This window comes from Maylandia zebra, linkage group LG14 (genome assembly GCF_041146795.1).
Source record: "Maylandia zebra isolate NMK-2024a linkage group LG14, Mzebra_GT3a, whole genome shotgun sequence".
Classification (NCBI taxonomy): domain Eukaryota; kingdom Metazoa; phylum Chordata; class Actinopteri; order Cichliformes; family Cichlidae; genus Maylandia; species Maylandia zebra.
Window position 1 is genome coordinate 19,212,912 of NC_135180.1, and position 23,911 is coordinate 19,236,822.

Here is a 23,911-nt window from a genome sequence, read left to right on the forward strand (position 1 = left end):
GACTGAATGGTCGATTTCTTTACGAGGTGACTCTAATATCTCCGACAACCCTCGAAGGCAGCATCAGCTGAGCTAAATTGCCATCACAGAGCCCTCAAGGTCCTCATTTGAGTCCAGGTGAAGACATGCAGCTGTTCTGTTGGGGAGACAGCTCCAGCGGACAGTTCGGGTCACAGGGGGCCCCCAGCCCCGTGTCCTGGACCGTCCCCGGGGTTGTAACTAAGATCTGCTGTGGGGATCGGCACACTTTATTTCTTAATGCAGACGGGGACATGCTGTCATGTGGGCACAACTCTCAGGGACAACTTGGACGACAGAAGAAAAAAAATGGAAAGATCATAGGTGAGTAGGCTGTTTAGCTGTTTTCATTTAAAGGAAACAAAATAATAAAACAAAATATTATAATTTTATTATTTGATTAATTGCTTTCTTAGTTTCTTTTCACGGGTATTTGGACATATTTATTTAAGGTGTGATTTGACCGTGTGGCGCAGGCTTTTAATCAGATACTGCGTCCTTAAGAAGCGATAAATCATCTCCGGAACACTTACTGCGTAAATAAAACTTAATGCGTCAAGTTTCAGTTTCGTTTCAGTGCTGTCGGTGCAGACAACGAAAGTTAAAACCTAAGAAACTTCACTGGTGTCAAGCCAGCCTCCAATTCGAGACTTGCAGTCAAGCCAGCCTCCAGTTTGTTTTACGTTCCCTGTGTATTCAAAGTATTACGGGAATGGATGTGGAAACCGGATTTCAAAATAAAAGCCAACTTCGAGTGAATTAACAGATATGTTAAGAACATAATAACATATAATTTAGGCTTTTTTTTTTTTTTTTTACAAACTCTAATGTTAGATCTATATGACACAGCCTTGTACCCTAATTGTGCCCTGTCACTATCAAGGCCATCTTATTTTGGATTTCAAAGTAAAAGCCCTGTGAATCTTCATTTTTGAACTACTCTTTCAATGACTTAATAATGCTCTTAAAAGCAAAAGTCGTATTTCCAAATACTATTTGAACTTTATATCAACACTTTCCAACCACAGTCTTTTTACAGTGATACCATATCAATATCAAGTCAGTCTGATTTTGCCTTTCATAGTAATGGCCCTTTGAAATTGTCCATAATTGACTTAATCTTCTAACGATTCAAAATGCTCTAAAATGAAAAATTCTTGTTTCCACAGGGTAATTCCACCTTAGATCAACAGTATACAGCCCCACAGTGATACCATATCAATATCAAGTCATTCTGATTATGCCTTCCAAAATAAAAGCCTTTTTAAATTGTCCATAATTGACCTAACTTTCAGTGATTTCAAAATGTTTTAAAATGGAAATTTCCTGTTTCCACAGGGTAATTCTACTCCAGATCAACAGTATACAACCTCACGATGTTACCATATCAATATCAAGACATTCTGATATTGCTTTAAAAAATAAAAGCATTTTCAAACTGCCCATATCTGAGTTGCTCCTGGAACAATTTCAAAATGCTCTAAAATGGCACATTCCTGTTTCCACAGGGTAATTCCACTTTAGATCAACAGTATACAGCCCCACAGTGATACCATATCAATATCAAGTCATTCTGATTTTGCTCTCAAAAATAAAAGCCTTTTCAAATTGTCCATAATTGACCTAACTTTCAGTGATTTCAAAATGCTCTAAAATGGAAATTTCCTGTTTCCACAGGGTAATTCCACTTTAGATCAACAGTATACAGCCCCACAGTGATACCATATCAATGTCAAGTCATTCTGATTTTTGCCTTCCAAAGTAAAAGCCTTTTCAAATTGTCCACAATTGACCTAACTTTCAGTGATTTCAAAATGTTCTTAAACAGAATTTTGCTGTTTCCACAGGATAATTTCACTTTAGTTCAACAGTATACAACCTCACGATGTTACCATATCAATATCAAGTCATTCTGATTTTGCTTTCAAAAATAAAAGCATTTTCAAACTGCCCATATCTGACTTGATCCTGGAACAATTTCAAAATGCTCTAAAATGGAAAATTCCTGTTTCCACAGGGTAATTCCACCTTAGATCAACAGTATACAGCCCCACAGTGATACCATATCAATATCAAGTCATTCTGATTATGCCTTCCAAAATAAATGCCCTTTCAAATTGAGCATATATACGACCTACTTTTTTAACGATTTCAAAATGTTCTTAAACAGAATTTTGCTGTTTCCACAGGATAATTTCACTTTAGTTCAACAGTATACAACCTCACGATGTTACCATATCAATATCAAGTCATTCTGATTATGCCTTCCAAAATAAAAGACTTTTCAAATTGCCAAGATACGACCTACTCTTTTAAAGATTTCAAAATGCTCTAAAAGTGAAAATTGCTGTTTCCACAGGATAATTTCACTTTAGGTCAACAGTATACAACCTCACGATGTTACCACATCAATATCAAGTCATTCTGATTTTGCTTTCAAAAATAAAAGCATTTTCAAAATGCCCATATCTGACTTGATCCTGGAACAATTTCAAAATGCTCTAAAATGGAAAATTCCTGTTTCCACAGGGTAATTCCACCTTAGATCAACAGTATACAGCCCCACAGTGATACCATATCAATATCAAGTCATTCTGATTATGCCTTCCAAAATAAATGCCCTTTCAAATTGAGCATATATACGACCTACTTTTTTAACGATTTCAAAATGTTCTTAAACAGAATTTTGCTGTTTCCACAGGATAATTTAACTTTAGTTCAACAGTATACAACCTCACGATGTTACCATATCAATATCAAGTCATTCTGATTTTGCTTTCAAAAATAAAAGCATTTTCAAACTGCCCATATCTGACTTGATCCTGGAACAATTTCAAAATGCTCTAAAATGGAAAATTCCTGTTTCCACAGGGTAATTCCACCTTAGATCAACAGTATACAGCCCCACAGTGATACCATATCAATATCAAGTCATTCTGATTATGCCTTCCAAAATAAAAGCCCTTTCAAATTGAGCATATATACGACCTACTTTTTTAACGATTTCAAAATGTTCTTAAAAAGAATTTTGCTGTTTCCACAGGATAATTTCACTTTAGGTCAACAGTATACAACCTCACGATGTTACCATATCAATATCAAGTCATTCTGATTATGCCTTCCAAAATAAAAGACTTTTCAAATTACCAAGATACGACCTACTCTTTTAAAGATTTCAAAATGCTCTAAAAGTGAAAATTGCTGTTTCCACAGGATAATTTCACTTTAGGTCAACAGTATACAACCTCACGATGTTACCACATCAATATCAAGTCATTCTGATTTTGCTTTCAAAAATAAAAGCATTTTCAAAATGCCCATATCTGACTTGATCCTGGAACAATTTCAAAATGCTCTAAAATGGAAAATTCCTGTTGTCATTCTAAATAAAGAAATTACAAAACAGCTTGCAAACCAACCATGACATCTTTCCACAGACTTAAAATATAAACGTACTATCAATTACAACCTAGTGGCAATTTCAGCTTCCTTTTACATCATCTTTATGATTCAATTCTGTCATAATCAATTGAGTCTGATTTTGCTTTTCAAAATGAAAACCCAATATGTGTTGAAACAGCAATTTTCATTTTTAAAACATTCTGAAATAATTGAAAGAGTATATCACATATGGACAAATTCGACGGGCCATTAATTTGAAAGGCGAAATCAGACCAACATGAAATTTACATGGTTTTACTGTCGGGTTGGATACTGTTGATCTAAAGTGGAATTACCCTGTGGAAACTGAAATCTTCCTTTTTAGAGCATTCTGAAATCACTGAAAGTTAGGTCAATTATGGGCATTTTCAACAGGCCATTATTTTGGAAGGCATAATCAGAATTACTTGAAATTGATATGGTAACATCGTGAGGTTGTATACTGTTGACCTAAAGTGAAATTATCCTGTGGAAACAGCAATTTTCACTTTTAGAGCATTTTGAAATCTTTAAAAGAGTAGGTCGTATCTTGGCAATTTGAAAAGTCTTTTATTTTGGAAGGCAAAATCAGAATGACTTGATATTAATATGGTATCACTGTGGGGCTGTATACTGTTGATCTGGAGTAGAATTATCCTGTGGAAACACGAAATTTCCATTTTAGAGCATTTTGAAATCACTGAAAGTTAGGTCAATTGTGGACAATTTGAAAAGGCTTTTACTTTGGAAGGCAAAATCAGAATGACTTGATATTGATATGGTATCACTGTGGGGCTGTATACTGTTGATCTAAAGTGGAATTACCCTGTGGAAACAGGAATGTGCCATTTTAGAGCATTTTGAAATTGTTCCAGGAGCAACTCAGATATGGGCAGTTTGAAAATGCTTTTATTTTTTAAAGCAATATCAGAATGTCTTGATATTGATATGGTAACATCGTGAGGTTGTATACTGTTGATCTGGAGTGGAATTACCCTGTGGAAACAAGAATTTTTCATTTTAGAGCATTTTGAATCGTTAGAAGATTAAGTCAATTATGGACAATTTCAAAGGGCCATTACTATGAAAGGCAAAATCAGACTGACTTGATATTGATATGGTATCACTGTAAAAAGACTGTGGTTGGAAAGTGTTGATATAAAGTTCAAATAGTATTTGGAAATACGACTTTTGCTTTTAAGAGCATTATTAAGTCATTGAAAGAGTAGTTCAAAAATGAAGATTCACAGGGCTTTTACTTTGAAATCCAAAATAAGATGGCCTTGATAGTGACAGGGCACAATTAGGGTACAAGGCTGTGTCATATAGATCTAACATTAGAGTTTGTAAAAAAAAAAAAAAAAAAAAAAAGCCTAAATTATATGTTATTATGTTCTTAACATACCTGTTAATTCACTCGAAGTTGGCTTTTATTTTGAAATCCGGTTTCCACATCCATTCCCGTAATACTTTGAATACACAGGGAACGTAAAACAAACTGGAGGCTGGCTTGACTGCAAGTCTCGAATTGGAGGCTGGCTTGACACAAGTGAAATTTCAGAGTTGCTAGATGTAGCATGAAATATGACGGAAGCGCGAACACGGACAGTCATATAAATCACGTGCAAAATGTAAGAAATAAATAACAGGTTTATATTATTGTCTCATATTATTATATATTTTTGATACATTAGCATGCATATTGTATGCATGTATGTATGTACTGTGAAATCTAGAAGCTATAACTGGCTTTAACCCAGAGAAAGCGCAGGTAAGTAAGGTAAGCTGTTTACTGCTTTGCAACACTATAGATGAGAAGCTTTGCACAGGTTTTAGCGGATGTCCCAAACTTCCCTGTTTGTCTTTGTTTATGATTAAGTTCTCATTAGGCTGAGGCTACTGTAGTCAGACATGTAATGTGATCCAGCTGACACGTTTGTGTGCAATTTCTGTCGTTCTTTCTAAGCTCAAGTGGAGGGGCTGGGCCGTGTGGTGGCGATGGCTTGCGGTCAGGACCACTCTCTGGCTGTGAGTGCATCTGGACACGTTTTCTCCTGGGGGGCAGGAGAGGATGGACAGCTAGGGTTACCAACACCTCCCAACAGTCACAGACCAAGGTAATCACTCATTCAGTGACACATGAATAATATGCACAATTATCACTCAATTGTTCAAAGCTTTTTGCCACATTTTTACGAATTGTTGTCCATCATCATGCAGCAAGGTGCCTATCCCACTGCCCATACCGATAATTCAAGTTGCTTGTGGAAACTCCCATTCCCTGGCCCTGACTAAAGGTAAGACACAACTTTGTGTGTTCATATGGAACAAGGGCGATAACAGTTTTCCCCACACATGATGACTGATGATGAATTTTTCCTTTTTTAAAGTGTCTTTATCCGTATTGTAAACCCAGCTTGCCCTAAAAGTGTGACGTATATTCTTTCACGTAGCTGACAGTATTTGAAGATATTTCATTGTCCAGAGGCTCATTTGGCAAAGAGAGTCAGTCCATTTAAACTCCAGCACTTTATCCAGCAGTATATCAATTAAAAGGCCATAACTGCGCCTGAATTTCTAATTTGATTTACATAATTCTCACTTATATAACGTATCCATGCATCCTATTTATTCTACTTCTAAGTAAAATATTCTGTGGTGGTTGAGGAATAATAATGTGATAAACTAAATTAATGATTTGTTTGTTAATTGAACATTTTAAAAACACTTTTCACCTCTCTCCAGGAGGCGATGTCTTCTCGTGGGGTTTAAACAGTCATGGTCAGCTGGGCCTGGGGAAGGAGGTGCCGGTGCAGGATACACCCGTCATAATTTGTGCTTTGGCTGGAGTAGCGGTAACCCAGATTGCAGCAGGAGGGACCCACAGTCTGTTCCTTACCCTCGCAGACCTGGTGTACTGCTGTGGGGCCAATAAATGTGGTCAGCTCGGGGTTAACAGGGTGGATGAGAAAGGTAGAGCAAGTTAGTGACTCATAAACTTAGTGTATATGTGTGTGGCATGATTTGAAATAAAACACACTACTTTTTATCTGTTTCTGCTTTAACAGGCAGGTTCAACATCTGTATGGTGCCTGCGCTCAGACCTCTAAGTGTCTCCTTCATAAGCTGTGGAGAGTCGCACTCTGCTGTGCTGACAAAGGTTTGACTTCACTGGTTCATCCAGGTGACTCCAACCATTGATTAACAAAGTAAAAGCTACGGTTGTTTTGCTTTGCAGGACGGTAAAGTTTACACTTTTGGAGACGGAAGCCAAGGTCAGCTCGGTCACAGCACCTCTGCTAATGAAGTGAAGCCCAAACTGGTTGCAGGTGTGGATGGTCCTGCTTCCCAGATTGCATGTGGCAGGTAAAAACCGGGATGTTTTGTTTTTAATATAAGCACCACCATGGCTACCATCATGATCATTTATAGCGTTTCACAGTCTGTGTGCTAAAGATCCCCGTTGTGTTGTATTGTCAATGTTAGCTAGAACGCACTTAAGCATAGAGAAAAGTGCCTGGGTGGATGAGGTGTGTTTGATGAAGCAGTTTGAGTGCTATTTAATACCCACTCCATGGACTGTTTTTGGTCTGCCAGGCATCACACTCTGGTTTTGGGCTCTTCTGGTCAGCTCTGGGCTTTTGGCAGTGGAGCTAAAGGTCAAACTGGAAATGGGCACAATGGTGGCAGTCTGACTCCCACTCTGGTTCAGTTTCCATGGACCACTGACGATGCAGCAGCCATGCCCAGTGGTATGTATGCGTGTTAGATGTTGCTAGTAGGATTAATAGTTCAGAATCTCGAATGTAAATTAAGTTTATGTGCTTTATAAATTTTGAATGTTTAGATGAAATTGTTTGATTTTTGTTTAAGCAGACTTGAAAATAGCTGCTGGGTGGAACACAAACTTTGCTTACTCTTCACCTGCAGAGGTAATCAAACACCTACAGCTTTAACTGCTCACAGAAAACAGGTCACTCTGCCTGCTCACTTCTTCTCTCTTTTATTTTAAGAACTCTGTTCACAAACAGATAACCGGACGTCTTGATGAGACAAAACTCCAAGAATGGCTGATGATGGAGCATAGTAATGTGGAGGCAAAAAGGTAATTCATCATCATTCTGGGATTTTTAGATTTATGTGACTGCAGTTTTAATATTAGTTATATTAAATATATGTTCAAGATCTTCACTGTCTCAGTCTCTGCTGATGTTTCTTTCTCTTTGCGACAGAGAAATAGGATCGATGTTCCTGACAAGTTCAAGTCTTGTTGCAAGTTTCACAAAAGCCAAGTAAGTCCTTCACTGATGGTTTTGTCTGGGTCGGGGTTAATCTAGAAATGTAAGATTTAAGGGTTGACTGGTTGGTGCTGCCGCTCACCTCTGTTTGATATCAGTGGGTTTCCACTGGAAGCAGGCGACTTAACCGTGGACCTGGAGGCCGCTAGCCGAGCTTTCGACCAGCTGTTCACAAGACAGTGGATCAAACAATCAGTTAAGAACATTCTTTAAACAATTTGAGATATGACGACTTTTTTTTTTAAACTTGTGATCTCATACAGTAGGTCTCCTTTCCATGCAGGTAAACTTGGTCCCTCTGTGCGACTTGCTTTACCTGTCAAGAACTGCATTAAAATCTCCAGAGATCATCCTGATTCTTCTGACCTGCCCGCTTCTTCAAGAGGACTCTAATGTCATGAATACAGTTCTATCTGTGGCCATCACTATAGCAGAGATGTCGGACAAGACTCTGGAAACATTAAGTAAATGACTTTTGTCACAAGATTGGAGAACAAGCTTGTTAGTCAACCACTCGTTGTCAGGTTTATGCTGTAAATGCTTTAAATCAGTGGTCCCCAACCTTTTTTGTGCCACGGACCAGTTTAATGTCAGACAATATTTTCATGGACTGGCCTTTAAGGTGTTGCGGATAAATACAAAATAAAATGATACGGCTGATACGAGATGGTCCCACCTGGGAGTAATGGGGGGTAATGACACCCGAAGTGTGTTGCTTATGCTCAGTCTGCTCCGCAATTTTGTTTTGGTAGCTGTAACTGCAGAAAACCCTGCTTCACACTGTTCAGTCAGATTAGAAAAAAACTAAAATAATGTAAGTTATTAATTTTTTTTCTGTGTGGCCTGCTACCCCAAAAAATAAAATTTATTCATAACACATGGGGAAAAGACCCAGGGAAACACAGTTAATGATGAAAACCATAAATTTCACACCCGAGCCTCAACTCTCGCGGCCGGGTACCAAACGACTCACGGGCTGTTAACGGTCCATGGCCCAGGGGTTGGGGACCGCCGCTTTAAATTAACACTAATTAACACTATTGATATTTACTCTTTAAACTCTTTAATTAAAACAATTTTTTTAATGTTAAAATGTAAGTACTGTTGTTATCCATGAATTTTCAAATTTAGCATTTAATGAAACAGCATTAGTTGTAGTTTTGTTTTGTTTTTTTAAATGAGATGCCAAATATAGTTATTTACTTTCATTCCTAGACAGAAAAAATGTTTTAGTAGTTGAATGTTAAATTCGGTTTATATGCATAAAAAGTAACAACATATGACAGGCGGTCTAATAAATTGGTTTAGCCCAGTATAATGATCGAGTTTACTGTGATAACTTTAAAAGTATTTATTCAATGTAAGACACTGTTTTGTTTTAAAATCTCTTCAGTTTGTATAATAAGTTATTTTTTATTGCTAAATAATAGTTTTGGAGATGTTAGAAATCCAATTTATGCAGTGTAAACTTAATATTTCTTTGTATGTTTTTTTGTGTGTTCTGCAGAAAAGTGGTGGAGTTCACTGTCCCCCTCGATACTGATGAAGCACATCATGGTCTTCAAAAAGGCTCTCGCCTTCATGCTAAAGAATGGCCTCTTACAAACACACAACCCAGGAGTCAAATTTATCCTGGAAGCCCTCAAGCTGCTATACAAAGTCAGTGCTGTGTGCTTTACTTCTGTTTTTTTTTTTTTTAATGACCGTTAGATTTTGGGTATGAAATATTGGTTTCAATTAACAGATCAACTGGAATCTCTTGTTAGTAAAATATGATCAGTTCTAATAATTGAAAGTCTTGAGATAGAAAAACTGTTTAAAAAAAAAAGTTAACAAATGACAATATTGTTTCTGTTTTCTTGATTAAAAAATATATTTTTTTCCAGGCAAACAAAGCTGGAAAGTCCTACAAAGTCCCACTGAGCACCTTTTATGTAGAAGAAATCACAAATGCTGTGCAGCTTCACACTGACATCATGCTTTGGTGGCAATTCTCCAAAGAGGAGGTAAAAACAAACAGTACAGTAAACTCAAGTGCTTCAAATAAACAATGTGTCCATTTGTCCAGTATGGATTTCACTTTCTGTCAGACTGCTTTTTACTGATATTCATTATTAAATGACCGATTGTCTTAAAGGATGACGTGAACACACCTGCCATCTTCTGTCACTACCCATTCCTTTTGACCCTGCTTCACAAAGTGGCCGTATTTAACTTCTGTGCAGCCACAGTGAAGGTAGAACGTGGATTCAGATTTCACCCTTTTTAACCATCTGCAATTACACAGGAACTGATTTCTATCTTTTAGCAGATTTCCTTCTAATTGGGTTTTTTTGCACTTACAGAATGCGCATCAACTCGCTCATCAAGCAGCTTTGGTGCCCCATCAACCGCATGCCCCAGACTCTCCACCTGCCCCAGTCTTCCAGCTAACCCTGAGGCGATCTCACCTGGTCGAGGACACCTTCAGACAGCTCAGTGCAGCCGACCACTGTGCATTCCAAAGGGAGCTTTTAGTAAATATGAAACTTTACTTTTACTAGATTGCTAGAGCTAGGGTTAGCACTGTTGGCCAGCAGTGTTTCGTTAAAGTATAAAAGAGGACCCAAGTGTTTAGATGAATGCCCATAAAATTACTTTAGTAATTCGATATCGATAAGCAGAAGAGAATGGACATGGGATTAAATAAACTGCTCTATAAAATCACGAGTTGCAGAAACTAACAGAAACATGATTTTTTTTTTTTTCTGTCCTAGGTGCTGTTTGTGGAGGACAGGAAGACAACAAATGTCAACAAAAGGGACTTTTTCCTGCATGTGTTTGATGAGCTGATGGCTCCAGAATCTAAAAGGTTCATATATAATGAGAGCCAGACTGTGGCCTGGTTCCCTCCCAAGGTAAGACCAATTATGGAAAAAACCTACATTAATAATCTATGTGCTGCTTAAAAAAATAAAGCAGCAGATTAAAAAAATAAATAAAAAAATAAATATAGAGAGATATAGATATATGATCAATTTCAGATTTAAAATGGATTTTTCTGTATCACAATTTCTTTTTATTCACCGACCAAACAGCCAAAAGTAGAGGAGAAGACTTACTTCCTGTTTGGCGTTCTGTGTGGCCTGGCTCTCTACAACCACAACATTATCCACCTGCGCTTCCCACAAGCTCTGTTCAAGAAGCTGCTCAGGGTCAAACCTACGCTGGACGACATGAAGGAGTTTGACCCTGTGCTGGCAGAGTAAGACAGACTTAAAAACACACAAGTGAAACGCGTTCTTTCTCACATGACATGACAAAAGAAGTTTATTGATACATAGATATTTCCCGTGCGTTTAACCTCAAATACACTGAAAATAGTGCTAACAACAGTATCAAAACATTCATCAGTGCTTTTGTGCCTTTAGGTCTTGGAGGATCATCTTAGAGGACTACACCCCTGATGTTGTTCAAACGCTGGACACTACTTTCACTGTAAGTTTACTAAATCATGTGTTTCGTGTCTGTTTTTCTTTCACACTTTCTTCACCTGACAGAGTGATTATCTGTGGTAGGTGTCCTGGGCTGGTGAGACAGTTGAGCTTGATCCAAATGAACCAGGAAAACTTGTCACCGGGTCAAACAGGTGTGTATAAACAGTCTACACAGCACTCCTTCTCTGCCATCTAACAGCTACATCCACGCTGTGCTCCCTTCTTTATAGTTGCAACATGCCATTACACTGGCTGGGATGTTGCCAACACTATAAATCAGTACTTGTATACTTTTAAATGGTTTTTTTTCATCAATAGGAAAGAATACGTAGCTGCCTTTGTGAACTACGTCTTCAACAAATCAGTGGAGAGAGTGTTTGACGAGTTCAAGAGAGGGTTTTTCAAAGTGTGCAACATGGACGTGGTGGACTTCTTCCAGCCAGAGGAGCTGCAAGCAGTGATGGTGGGCCAAGAAAACTACGACTGGGAGGTGTTCAAGAAGGTAAAGAGATATAAACTTGAAGAGATCCAATATTGATGCTAAGATTTTTATTCATAATCTGATTTGTTTTTCTTTAATTCACCATATTCTGAATGAGTAATTTTCCTTGCCAATGCAGGATAGTTTAGCACGCTATGCTATGAATTCCCTAAAACACCTGAACCATATGTGTCACCATAGTTCAGTTTGACCAAAAGAATACAAAAGAATAGCTGACTGTGTGCACACTTGCAACGTAACATAAATCAGGAATTAAATTTAAAGCTTGCACTCTGCTTATGAAATTAGCAGAGTGACACCACTGACACCTAGTCTGGTGCCAGTGGGATTAAAAAAATGTAAATGATACACATATTTCATATATGTCCTTATTTTTATGTTCCCAAACAGAACACATTTTATGAAGGCGAATACCATGATGAGCATCCAAATATAGTGGTGTTCTGGGAGGTGTTTGAGAGCCTGACAGCAGAGGAAAAGAAAAAGTTCCTTTGTAAGTATTTCATCATTAGGCTTGCTGTCATTTCCATTTACGTCTATCAGTTTTAGCTTACTTGACATGTGTTTCTTGATGTCCTGCCAAAAATTTGTGTAACATTTCAGATTCCATTTTTCACTTATCCTCTGTTATTTTCTTTCATCCTCAGTGTTTCTCACAGGCAGTGATCGCGTACCCTTCCTGGGAATGGAGAGCATCAAGATGAGAGTGGCTGTGCTGCCCGATGCTTCTGAACGCCATTTGCCTGAATCGCTTACCTGCCATTTCCTGTTGTTACTGCCCATCTACAGGAGATACCCAGTCGAGAGGACGATGCGCACAAGGCTTCTCCAGGCTATCAATCACAACAGAGGCTTCCGGAAGAAGCAACGCACCACAGAGTGAAGCAGCAGGGGTTTCGTTGTAAAGAGCCCATCTTAGCATCGGTTATTTTTCGGCTCTTCTTGCTTTACAATCTGTGCTATTAATTTTGAGTGATATTTTTTATTGTTATTACAATTTTTTTTTTTTTTGTGCTTTTAAAATGAACACAAGCTTAAATCTTCAATAAATACAGTGCTTAGCAAATTTCTTACACCGCCCAGTTTATAGATTAAACCACAGTATTGGTAATTAATAAAATAACCTTTTAATGGTTCTGTAGTGGTTAATCCACCATTGTGCACAAGCTCTCAAAATTCTGATTTGTAATGCTACAAAATAACCATTGTTATCTGTGAATTTTCAGATTCAGTTTTGCAAATAAGCGTGTCAGATTTATTTTATTTATTTTATTTAGTTTCAGGGGTTGAATTGTATCCTCAGAGAAGTCCTGTGTGCCCGCTCAAATGTGGGTAAAAAACATGAACCCACTTTGTTGTCTGCCTAAGAAATAACAGTATAACGTTTAGTTGTAAACAAGTTTTTGACAGATTTCTATAATATTTGTGTAAGAAATTTGTTAAACACTTCATGTCATACCTACTTAGAACATACTTAGATTAGGAAATCACCTTTTCTTGCATTTGTACCTAGTAAATCATCTTAATAAATTCTCTGCTATGCTGCCTAGTATTTTATTATTTTTGTATTATTACCACTTCTCTGGAGATGAGTTACACTCTGACACAACTCAGGACACTACCTCTGCTCAATAATGAGACACAATAACAGTACCTTCATTACAGTCAATATATATGGTTACAATAATAAAACTGAAAATGATAAATTACTTGACTCCTTAGAAGATAGAATTATCTTCTGGCTCTCCAAATACACAAACTCAATCCTCTTCATTGGTGGAGACTTTAACATCGCTTTAGGTAATATGGTTGATAGATGGCCTCCAGGGCAGCAGTCTTCATACAGTACAAACTTTACAAATTTCATGGGAAAATGTAATGTTGTGGATATTTGGAGAGAAAAATTTCCAGATGATAGACTCTTTACTTGGCGCAACAGGATCCAGGATCCTGTTGCAGGAGCAATTCACATTAACATCCAAATGCTTACACTGGATAATATACCTTACAAATTCTCCTCTTTGAAGTTAAATAATTCCTTACTAAAGGATTCTTGAGAAGATATGGGAGTCAAATGACTAAATTGAGGAAGAAGTGATCAGCAAACCTCGGAGGAAGATTTTACTAGACCTTCAAAATAGATTGGACGGTTTATACCGACGCAAGGCTGCGGGTGCTTTTGTAAGATCCAGGAAGAGGTGGCTGGAGGAGGGAGAACAAAATTCTGCTTCCTTTTTCAGGCTTGAAAAATACAGATCAAAAACAAACTCTATTCATCAACTAAATATTAATGGCATTGTCTCCTAGGCAAATTTTTGTGCCAAATTCTATGCTAAACTGTACAACTCAAAATATAATGAGGACGTTTCAACACTATTTCTCAATAATATTAAAAACCTAAAAACTATTGATGTGGACGATAGGAGTCATTGTGACAGCCCTCTGATGGTGGAGGAAGTTTCTAATTCCATTTCTGCACTTAAGGCCAATAAATCTCCCGGCACAGAGGGTTTAACTGCAGAGTTTTACAAATCATTTTCTAATCTCCTGGCTCCGTTCTTACTACAGGTTTTCAAAGAAAGTATAGAGAATAACACCCTCCCTCCTACTCTTACTCAAGGTCTCATAACACTTATTCCAAAAGACTCACTTTTTATTGATAATTGGACCCATCTGTCTGCTCAATAATGACTATATGGCTTTAGTACTTGTTAACAGAATTTAAAGAGTTCTTGAGACACAGTCAGGCTTTATGAGAAATAAGCATATTTCTAATAACATTAGACTAGTTTTGGATTTACTTGATTACTCTGATTTGGTACCAAATCAGATTTCCATGTATGTCAACTGCAAGTGTCCAGAGTGAGGACAGACTGAGGGACCCACTGCTGCACATCATCTGTGAGGCTTTGCAGCCCTGATGATCCACCAGGACAAACTCAGCAGTGTGTGAGGAGGAGGAAGAGCCAGCAGCAGCTGACAGATGGAGAGAATAGACAGACTTTAATGTTCAGAAACCTAAAGTATGTATCAGCAGCAGAATGGAGCTAAAAATAAATGTCCATGTTTTTTTTTTCAGTTATATGAAGCTTGGAGTATTTTGGATTAGTAGCACTGCTGTGTTTGTTGCATCATATTGCTGTAATTGTTTGTATGCTTTATATATTTTGAGGTAAGTTGATCTATAGTGTTACATCATATTCTATAAGGATGTTATGTGTTTGGATACTTTCTGCCCAGTTTGACCCATTTAGCAGACGTCAGCCTGTTTAAGGCTCTGATATCTATTCTGTAGGTATGACTTTCTCACCCAATAAAGGAATATGCAATATATCAGTCAACTCTTCATTTTATCACAAACAGTTATCACATTTTAATTATTAAATAATGGTACAGAAATAAGGCCTCATTCTGTATAAGAAAAATTACCAGTACCGGGACTGTACGAGGGAAATTTCTTTTGCAGTTCATCTGATACGATAAAATTACTTATTATATTTTCCAGTGTTATTGTTTTTTGCTAGGGAGAAGAGTATTTATTTTTGTTATGAGAATCAAACTGGTTAACATTCATAGGTGTTCTCAATAAGCTGAATACATCTAATTTCTGAAAAATGCAGACAGCTATCATTTGAATGTGATTCTGAAGTGTAATACATGTTTTGCTAGGGAAAAGTGTGCATTCAGTGACTGGTTGGTGAGTGGTTTCAGGAGGCTAGTGGCACTCTCAAGGTGAAATTAATCGCAAAGACCGAAAACCTTTGGGTGCTTGACTCCAAGCAGATTGCCATTGTTGCCCACAGTTTGTATGACACCTAATGGCTGCAAACAGTAACAAAGTACTTGTGGAGTATTAGCGAAAATGTGAAAAGTAGAAAGCAAACCGGAAACACTTTCTTAGGTTTACTTTGAAAGCAAACATTATCCGCTTGTTTGTGTTGCACACTTTCAAGTTTTATTGCCTCTCCACTAGTAGGTGGCAAGTGTTCGCAGGTAAGTCACCATCTTTCATGCAAACTACAGGTAACCATGGAAATCTGCTAGCAACAGCATAGATGTCAAGTTAGACACTGAAATAAAAAGGACTTTAGGTGAATGCACTACACAACAACCCCTAATCTTCAAACTTAACCACATTTGTCGCCTCTGACGTTCAATCTTTCACTCTTCTCCTGTAGAGACGTCCTGCAGGGGGGCAGAGGGAGGGAACAGCGCAGACGTCACTGACTAGGCATTCGTTAAGAGTTTCACGACCGCTATCAATAGCAGTGTGTCTTTTTGGGGGGGGGGGGGGAGCAGGGTGAATTATACAATATATATATTTTCAGAATCAATACAGAGTGTGTGAACAATGGGGGTTAGGCATTATATGACATTTCTAGACGAGCTGGGTAACCCTGGTTTCCAGATAGATGTTTTTACTCATGTTGCTGGACAATTACAGCCATTAAAAAAAAAAAAACATTAGAAGGGGAAAAGCTTTCATCGTCCAAACGTTCAAGCAGAGCCAGTTGATCATTTTCAAACCCAGATTTGAGTTCTTTTTATTAAGTGGACGGTCTGTCTGAGGTTACCGCTTTTTCTTGGCTCAGAGATATCGCTCATGAAACATCTGCAATAATACTCTTGCTGTACACAAACATACATACATACATACATAAATACTCCTAAAAAAAACAAAACAAAAAAAACATAATTAAGCAGTAATTACACAGTAGAAAAAAAGAAACTTAAAGCCAATTGCTCTTGCTACAAAATTGCGAAGACTTAAAAAAGGCAATGCTAATGAAATGGCTGTGCTGTGAAACGGCGGTAACGCCTCGCATCTTCTCTAAGTCGTCTTGTAGCGTGTTGTTCAGCTCCACACGTACGTGGAGTCTTCATGTCGCTGTGTGTTTCATCCAAGTCCAGCTTCTCTGATATGTATGTTGTGTTTATTTTCTTTTTTCAAATTTTAGTCAGGTGAGATGACGAGTTCTATGTGCAAGTGCTGGAGTTTTTATCTGACGAGGTGGAAAGTGAGCCAGTACATGAAAATGGGCTGTGCTGCTGCTATAGCCATGGTGAGGTACATCCTCAGTTGGTTTCTGGCTCCTCTCACTAGCTTCCCTTCTGCTGCTGCTTCTGACAACAGCTTCAGACGCAGAGTGCGTATCTGAGGAGAGACAAGCAAAAGATATTTGAAAACGTTTTATTTGCAGCTCTAGATTTTTTAACCTGAGCATCCACCAAAGCAGCTTTGCAAAAAGACAAATTTATCTTATACTGTCTTAAACTGGTGGGTTATATAACCCCCTCAGTTCAACTGTCGGACACAAAAACTCTTTCAACGCCTCTTTCTTTAACACTCATCTCCCTAAATTGTCTTTTTCTTCTGACTGGCTGCTCCTTGCCTCACCAATGCAAACAGCACGCATTGTGCTAAACAGAAGTCAGGGTGGAACAAGAGTACAGGAAAAACAAATGATACAAAAAAACTTGAAGGCTAAACGTCTGACTCAAAAGGATTATTGCAGTCTCTGAAACTTCGGCCACGTTTAACAACAGCACCCCCAAGTGGAAAAAACTTAAGTCTGCAAATTACCTGACCTGTCTAACTTTTTATCTTTAAATATGACTACCCCAAGTTTCAGGAAGTTATGATAAAAAAAAAATCACAAGGAATTTATTATTATTGTTGCGATTATGTACTAAAAAATACAGAAGGATGCATTTGCACAGTTTGACGTGAGATCTATGAACCTTTAAGGCTTTCTGACATGTGTTCAAGCCTATAACCATCTTCAATAATTTTTCAAAAATAAAATCTGTACATCCATCCATCCGCTTATCCTTTTCAGGGTCGCAGGGGGCGCTGGAGCCTATCCCAGCAGTCATAGGGCGAGAGGCGGGGTACACCCTGGACAGGTCGCCAGTCTGTCGCAGGGCCAACAAACTCCACACAGAAAGACCCCGGTCTGATGGTGGAATTGAACTCAGGACCTTCTTGCTGTGCAGCAACAGTGCTAACCACCGTGCCACCCTAAAATCTGTACACTAAAACAAAATTACTAAACGTAAGTAAATAATTTTACTCACCATGAAGACAAAGATGGCAGCACAGCACCACAGCAGAGACAGATAATATGCCGGCTTCCCAAACAAAAGGCCCGCCACTAAGCCTACAATCATCCTACAGAAACAAAAGGAGAGATATACACATTTAAGGCATGACACTGACAGATTCAGAGTAATAAAAGGCAAACAATGACACCAATTGGTACATACCCAACATATTTATAGCCAGCAAAGGCCAGCAGGTCTATAGTGGTGAGGTCTGTGTTTACAGTGACAAGGTAGAGCGACAGGAGGACCACCAGGACTTCCATGATTAACCACACCAAAGCTGAGCTTGCCTGAACTCCCAGCAGCTCTGGTGAAAACCTGAGGAAGTCCATAGAAATAACAGAGTCCATAGAAATATAACAGAGAATACTCTAAATCCTTTATTATGAACCTGTGGTGATGTTCTCCATTTTTGGCTTTAAGGTTTGAAAAGGACAGCCTTTAAGAAAATGAAATGGCTTAAACCAGAAACACATAAAACTACAAGTCTCCAAAAAGTGTTTAAGATGGTCATAACCGGAGCTTAGGGTCATACTCAAATGTGCATCACTCTGATAAAAACATGGATGCAGATGTACCTGCTCTGTGTGCCGAGGGCCAGTCCGGCCACCAGGATGTATGTGATGAAGCCCATGGTAGGAATATAAAGATCGGGAGCGTTCACATCAAAGCGCGGAGCCACAGGAGTGTCCTGCTGGTAGCTCACCTCCCAGTTCTGCAACATACATGATCACACACTTACTTTCAAACATGTAAGACCCAAAATAAACATGTTTTTAAATATTTGGGTCTATGTGAAGATAGCAGGTTTCTTCTTTTATCTTAAATATTTATGGAAAACCACAAGCAATCTCTACACATATCCACCAGAATGATTGACATTTAGCAGGTGTAAAGAGACTCACTTCGTGCATATATGGGAAAACTAGAAGGCCCAGCTTCTTCCCGACGTACACTGTGTCCACAGCAAAGTAGTACTTTAGCTTGGAAATTGGGATGAATCTATCCAGCTGAAACAAGCAAGCATGCGGACATGAATACGAGGCTCTGACTAACAAGGGCAATCACTGCATTTATTCTACCATTATTATGAGATTAAACATGAGCAGGATTTTACTGGACTCATTCCTGTTAAAAATTGGTGAGCTGCTCTTACGTTCTTGTCAACCATTTCTCTCCCCTGGGATGCCAGCGAGCTGCCATATGCCATGGCCAGATTGGACATGGGCTCTGACAGGAGGGTCTGACCAGGAAATCCTGCAGTTTGAGGGCCGGCCTGCTGGTTCCTGCCAATGTGACACAAGACAGGGGATCAGCTCGGTGAACATGATGATCTAATCAGCAAAAGCAATATTTACAACACATGCAAGCAGAAGACAAAAGACATGAGCTCGATCAAGTAAAACATGAGGTGTGGAATGTTGTCGCCCCCTTCTGGCACTGAGTGTATTTGTAAAAACACAGTCAAAGGCTTCTTCTTGAGAAGGAAAAAACAGCTTCATCCTCATTGGCAGGAGTCCCACCTGTATCCTGCCTGTGGTCCAGGCCCAGCTCTGCTCGTATCCTCAAACAGCTGACTGCCATCTGGACTGTCCCCTGGACTATTCCTTAGACGCATACTGGGCTCTGTGTAAAAAGACAGAGTTTAGAGAAGGAGAAAACACTCATGATGGATATCCTTAAGGGTAATCAATCTGTCCAGTTAGAAAACATGAACTATTGTGAACCCATTTCACCTGTTTTGGTGAATACAGGTGCAGTGGAGAGACATCGATAAGAGAGCCCCTAAAAAAGGGGTTTTAAAGAAAATTCTGCATTTAACTGGGGCCAGTGAAGTGACTTCAGTGCAGGGGTAATATGCTCAAATTTCAATATTAGTGTAAAGACACTGGTTGCTGTAATTGGGCCAAAATGAATCCGTCTTTCTGATGATTTGGATAATCTTGTAAATAAAGCGTTACAGATGCATGGACTAATTTCTCAGAGCCAGTTTGAGATCTGGATTTTCTAACTTTTACTATTCGTTAAGTGGTAGAAAAATTATTTAACTGTTCTCAGAAGGGAATTTTAATTATGAGAAAAAAATCTGTCTCTAAGTTTTTGGACTCACAAACAAATATTTCCATCCCGTTTCAGTTCAGTTCTTAAAAGTTTCGAGACATCCAGCAATTATGAAGAGGTGTTAGATCAGAGGAAAAAGACAGGTATAACTTTGTATCATCTGCATAACAACAGTAAAGTATATTATTATTATTATTATTATTATTATTATGTATGATAGCAACAACTGGGATCGTGTAAAAGTTAACAAGTAATTGACTAAGAACACCCAAAGTTTTTAGACCACAGTGTGCTGTTGAAGATGCTGGTCTGAATTAGCTATAAAGAGAACTGTTAAGGAAAGTACACGTCTATTTACACAAAATAAATTCATAGTATGAAATCTCAGTACAGAAGACAGTCTTTTAAGTCATTTCCCTGAAGTATTATTCATATAATCAGACACTTATCACAAGACCTGATTACTGCATCCTCAGGCGCCTACTGCTTGTTTAGACCTTGTTTTCCTCTCCCGTGTAAAGAGCAGCACACGGAAAAGAGAAGTCTTAAGAATGAAATAAAAAAGTGAAATAAATATGTAAATATTACAAAACTGTTCTACTTTAAGCAAGAAAGCAAGCTTCTTCAAGAGGGCCCCCTCTGCAGTGGCTTGACACATTTTTTAAAAGCACAAAAATAACACTGTACATTCATTACTAATCATTAAACTGATCAGAGTTCAAATAAGCACTGTTTACTGCAAGCTCTGGCTCCTAAACAAACAAAGCTCAGCATAGAGGGAGCAAAAAAAGACTCCGAATAAGTAACGTCATCAGAGGGGACCGTTAGCCAGCCCAGCCCGTGCAACGGGAGACGAATTAGCTAGTTAGCAGTGTCAACACATATTGTCGGCGCCTATTATATAATTAAAGCTCTTTAATTAAAGTTGAAAGTTAAGCTTAAATTCACCGTTTAACTGTTTAACGTCAGCAGGTAGTCTCAACCGGCTGATAAGAGCGAGCTAACAGTAGCCAGCATCAAATGTGTGCATGCACCCGGCAAACGTATGAACTGAGCTAATGAGAAAATTACGTACGTAACTTACGCTGTCTGAACCCACTTTGAGTTGCAGTATAATCCATTTTAGAACAAGCAGGCGGTAGCTGCAGCTGTCAAACAAGCGACACTACTCGAAGTTGGTACTAGTTAGCGAGCTACACTGGGGAAGCTGTGGTCATTCATGAAATTTTACACGGAAGTGAATACGCTCTTCTTCTTCTTCTCTTGTAAATGTAACGATGAACGGACGTGAGAGGTGAACACCGCCGTCTGCTGTGTCGAGGTTTCTTCACGTCTATGCCCACGATAACGTTTCTATTGGTTTTTGCTTTGCTGCATTAATCATGGGCGACTGTGACTGTGTTAATAACCTTCTACACATAATAGCACATATTTATCCAGTATGTTTATTTTAACAGTTTTAACAGTGAGTAACAGATAATTATTTTGACCATAGTCTTATGAAGTAATTATTTTATACATTTTTATTGTGTAGTTTTCTAAAAAAAAATACACAATGTTCCTGTCCTGTAAGCTATGGAAATGTATTAGTAATCTGTACAGAAACAGACACCCCTTATTACACGCGCACCTCATGGTTATTTTTATGGGTTGATAAAATTCGGTTCATATAACAGGGCTGATCTTTAATAGTAACTGGTGATTGTTTTATGATCTAGTATGGATAATAAGGATACGACATAAAATATAATATCAGTAGGAGTAATGTTATGAAAACTGACACATTCAGATTTCTTCCTGTCTGGAATTACCTCAAGGCGTGCAATTAGATTAAACACTTAGGCTATTACATAACCAGTTACTGGACAATGGGGGCATTTATAGACAGAGCTGGAAGTTATATTAAGCTAATAAGTTGGCTCATTAATTTAGTATGTGTAGTGAATGTGATGACCTCTCTCTTCTGAGCCGTTTGAACTTCCCTGCATACTGCCCATCTGTAATGTTGCTATAGAAAAGGCAGAATGCAGAGACTCACAGTGGTATATAATAACAGTATGATTCTCCTCTGAAAGCACCAGGAGGCTACAGAGTTACCAAGATGTTTGTGTATTTTGGTGCCTGAACATTTACACACATCTAGTTTGCAAACCAACTAAAGTTCACTCCATTAACTAACAACAACAAAACATCAGTGATTTTTTTAAACTCTGTGACTCTGGACATTACAGTGCTTATCAGACTGTCAGTCAGCTTCATTGAACTGGAAAAACTTACTGTACATTACCGTAGCAATTACTGCTTACATCAAAATTGTCTGTAGAAAACCTTAGACACATTATCTGACTATAATCAGTCATTTGTCATGTTGTAATTGGTCACACTGATCTAAAAATACCTATCCACGTTGGGATCTTGGAGATTATGTAAAGGTGATGATATGTATTTAAGTGAAAGTGAGACTGAAATGAATTTAATAAGACTCTAAAACTGTACTAAATGTATCTTAAAGTGACTTTTTAAAAATGGACTAGTACTTAAAAAAACATTTTCTACTCAATTATTCACACAAGTACACTCTGAACCAACGTTTACTTTTTTTGTTGCTTTTCTGTGTTCTGACTTACTGTAAAATAGACAAGACTTGGAATGTGATCACACTTGACTGCTTGGCTGCCCATGAACCATCACCCGTAATGCCTTGTTTTTGAGTGGCACGACAGGAAAGTGTGACAGAGTATTAGGGCCACATTAAAAAAATATATATATTATTGATCATTTTGAGAATAAACATGAAATTTTGATATAAAAGTTGCTGTTTCAAGACAAACTGCTACAGTTGCAACACCATCTGAGTTAGTGAAAGCAAGCGAAGAAGCATGCATGAAGTCATTTAAATCCACACCATTTAGTAACTCGTTGTTTTGACTGAAGACTAGATGGTTAAAAATAATGAGAATCTGGGGCTGTGAGCCTAGTCAGAGATGTGCCACTGACTTCCAAATATTAAGCAAGAAAATCAAACAAGATGTATAAAAGTGTGAATTTCGTGTTACTATTGCTGGCTTTATAAATAACTCATGAAGTTAAGTTGAAACCAAGCACACCATTGTTTTTCTTGTGACATTACCAATAAGTTTGATGTGTCACATGGCCCTCTTCTTATTGAAAAAACAAAGTTGTATCCAAGCTGGCCGACTTCTAAATGGCCACCATGGTCACCACCCATCTTGAGGAGTTTGCCCCCTCACATATACTAATGTGCCACAAACAGGACTTTAATATCACCAACCATTCCCATGTTATTACGGTGTATCCATATAAATGGCCCACCCTGTATACATGGTACACATACACACACGCCTACATATAGCTATATGCTTGACTTTTCCGGCATGGCTCGGATTTGTTATATAACTAATAAGTACCACAATAACTTTCAAGTTTTGCGATTGTTTTTCGCAGATTTCTGAAATATTTGTGCAACCTGAGTCTGTGAACAAGTTTATTTTAGCTAGTTTCAGATTTTAGTTTTGGTTTTATGACCTGTTACTAAATATTTTAGCTCTAGTGTGTGTAGCTTGTTCTCATATGTACATAATATCCTATCTGCCCAACACCGTATGAGATTTCATCAGCTGTATCAGTAATTTTATGGGTGTTTTTGTACACACCTCTTCTCGCTTGATCGACACTTGATGGACATGTCACTATGCATTATCACAAAAGATGACTTTCCTTTTTTTCCTTTCCTAGAACACCCAGCTATGTCTGACTGGAATAATACTTTTTCGTGGACTAACCAGTGCTTTCTTTTACGTTACATACATCATTCAGCAAATGTGTTCTTCAGAATGTTTGACGACAAAAGAAAAATCTGTCTTTTATTCACTTTTATTCAGATAAATACAATTAGTTTAAAAGCATTTGGGGAGTTTCCAGACACAGCATTGGAGATGATTTACATAAAATAGCTTGGCCTTTACAGGAATCAAGAACAGCCAACACCCAGCCCCCAGAATGCGTTCCGT

The 23,911-nt window shown here is 38.2% G+C and overlaps 2 protein-coding genes across 5 annotated transcripts; one reads left to right on the top strand and one right to left on the bottom strand.

Moving 5' to 3' along the window:
- Positions 1 to 75: 75 nt before the first annotated feature.
- On the top strand, positions 76 to 13,266 carry LOC101466205 (putative E3 ubiquitin-protein ligase HERC4). 2 transcript variants are annotated; one of them, XM_076892404.1, is made up of 23 exons: positions 76 to 342; positions 5,405 to 5,555; positions 5,659 to 5,735; positions 6,184 to 6,411; positions 6,507 to 6,598; positions 6,677 to 6,804; positions 7,036 to 7,190; positions 7,312 to 7,370; positions 7,452 to 7,543; positions 7,671 to 7,730; positions 7,835 to 7,931; positions 8,020 to 8,200; positions 9,244 to 9,395; positions 9,623 to 9,742; positions 9,874 to 9,972; positions 10,082 to 10,252; positions 10,493 to 10,633; positions 10,814 to 10,980; positions 11,147 to 11,213; positions 11,294 to 11,364; positions 11,531 to 11,714; positions 12,105 to 12,207; positions 12,362 to 13,266. In XM_076892404.1, exons 1-23 carry the CDS (start codon positions 126 to 128, stop codon positions 12,595 to 12,597), a joined length of 3,048 nt encoding a protein of 1,015 aa, XP_076748519.1. In that variant the 5' UTR covers positions 76 to 125; the 3' UTR covers positions 12,598 to 13,266. The 2 variants fall into 2 exon arrangements, with proteins under 2 accessions (XP_076748519.1, XP_004543901.4); XM_004543844.6 differs by having other exon boundaries at positions 7,315 to 7,370.
- A 2,732-nt stretch (positions 13,267 to 15,998) lies between these two features.
- yif1b (Yip1 interacting factor homolog B (S. cerevisiae)) lies at positions 15,999 to 21,209 on the bottom strand. 3 transcript variants are annotated; one of them, XM_076892405.1, is made up of 8 exons: positions 20,980 to 21,209; positions 19,343 to 19,445; positions 18,976 to 19,105; positions 18,725 to 18,829; positions 18,398 to 18,534; positions 17,982 to 18,137; positions 17,793 to 17,886; positions 15,999 to 16,869 (listed from the first exon to the last, which is right to left on the bottom strand). In XM_076892405.1, exons 1-8 carry the CDS (start codon positions 20,999 to 21,001, stop codon positions 16,714 to 16,716), a joined length of 903 nt encoding a protein of 300 aa, XP_076748520.1. In that variant the 5' UTR covers positions 21,002 to 21,209; the 3' UTR covers positions 15,999 to 16,713. The 3 variants fall into 3 exon arrangements, with proteins under 3 accessions (XP_076748520.1, XP_004543897.1, XP_004543898.1); XM_004543840.6 differs by having other exon boundaries at positions 20,956 to 21,208; XM_004543841.6 differs by having other exon boundaries at positions 20,965 to 21,207.
- Between the last annotated feature and the right edge of the window lie 2,702 nt (positions 21,210 to 23,911).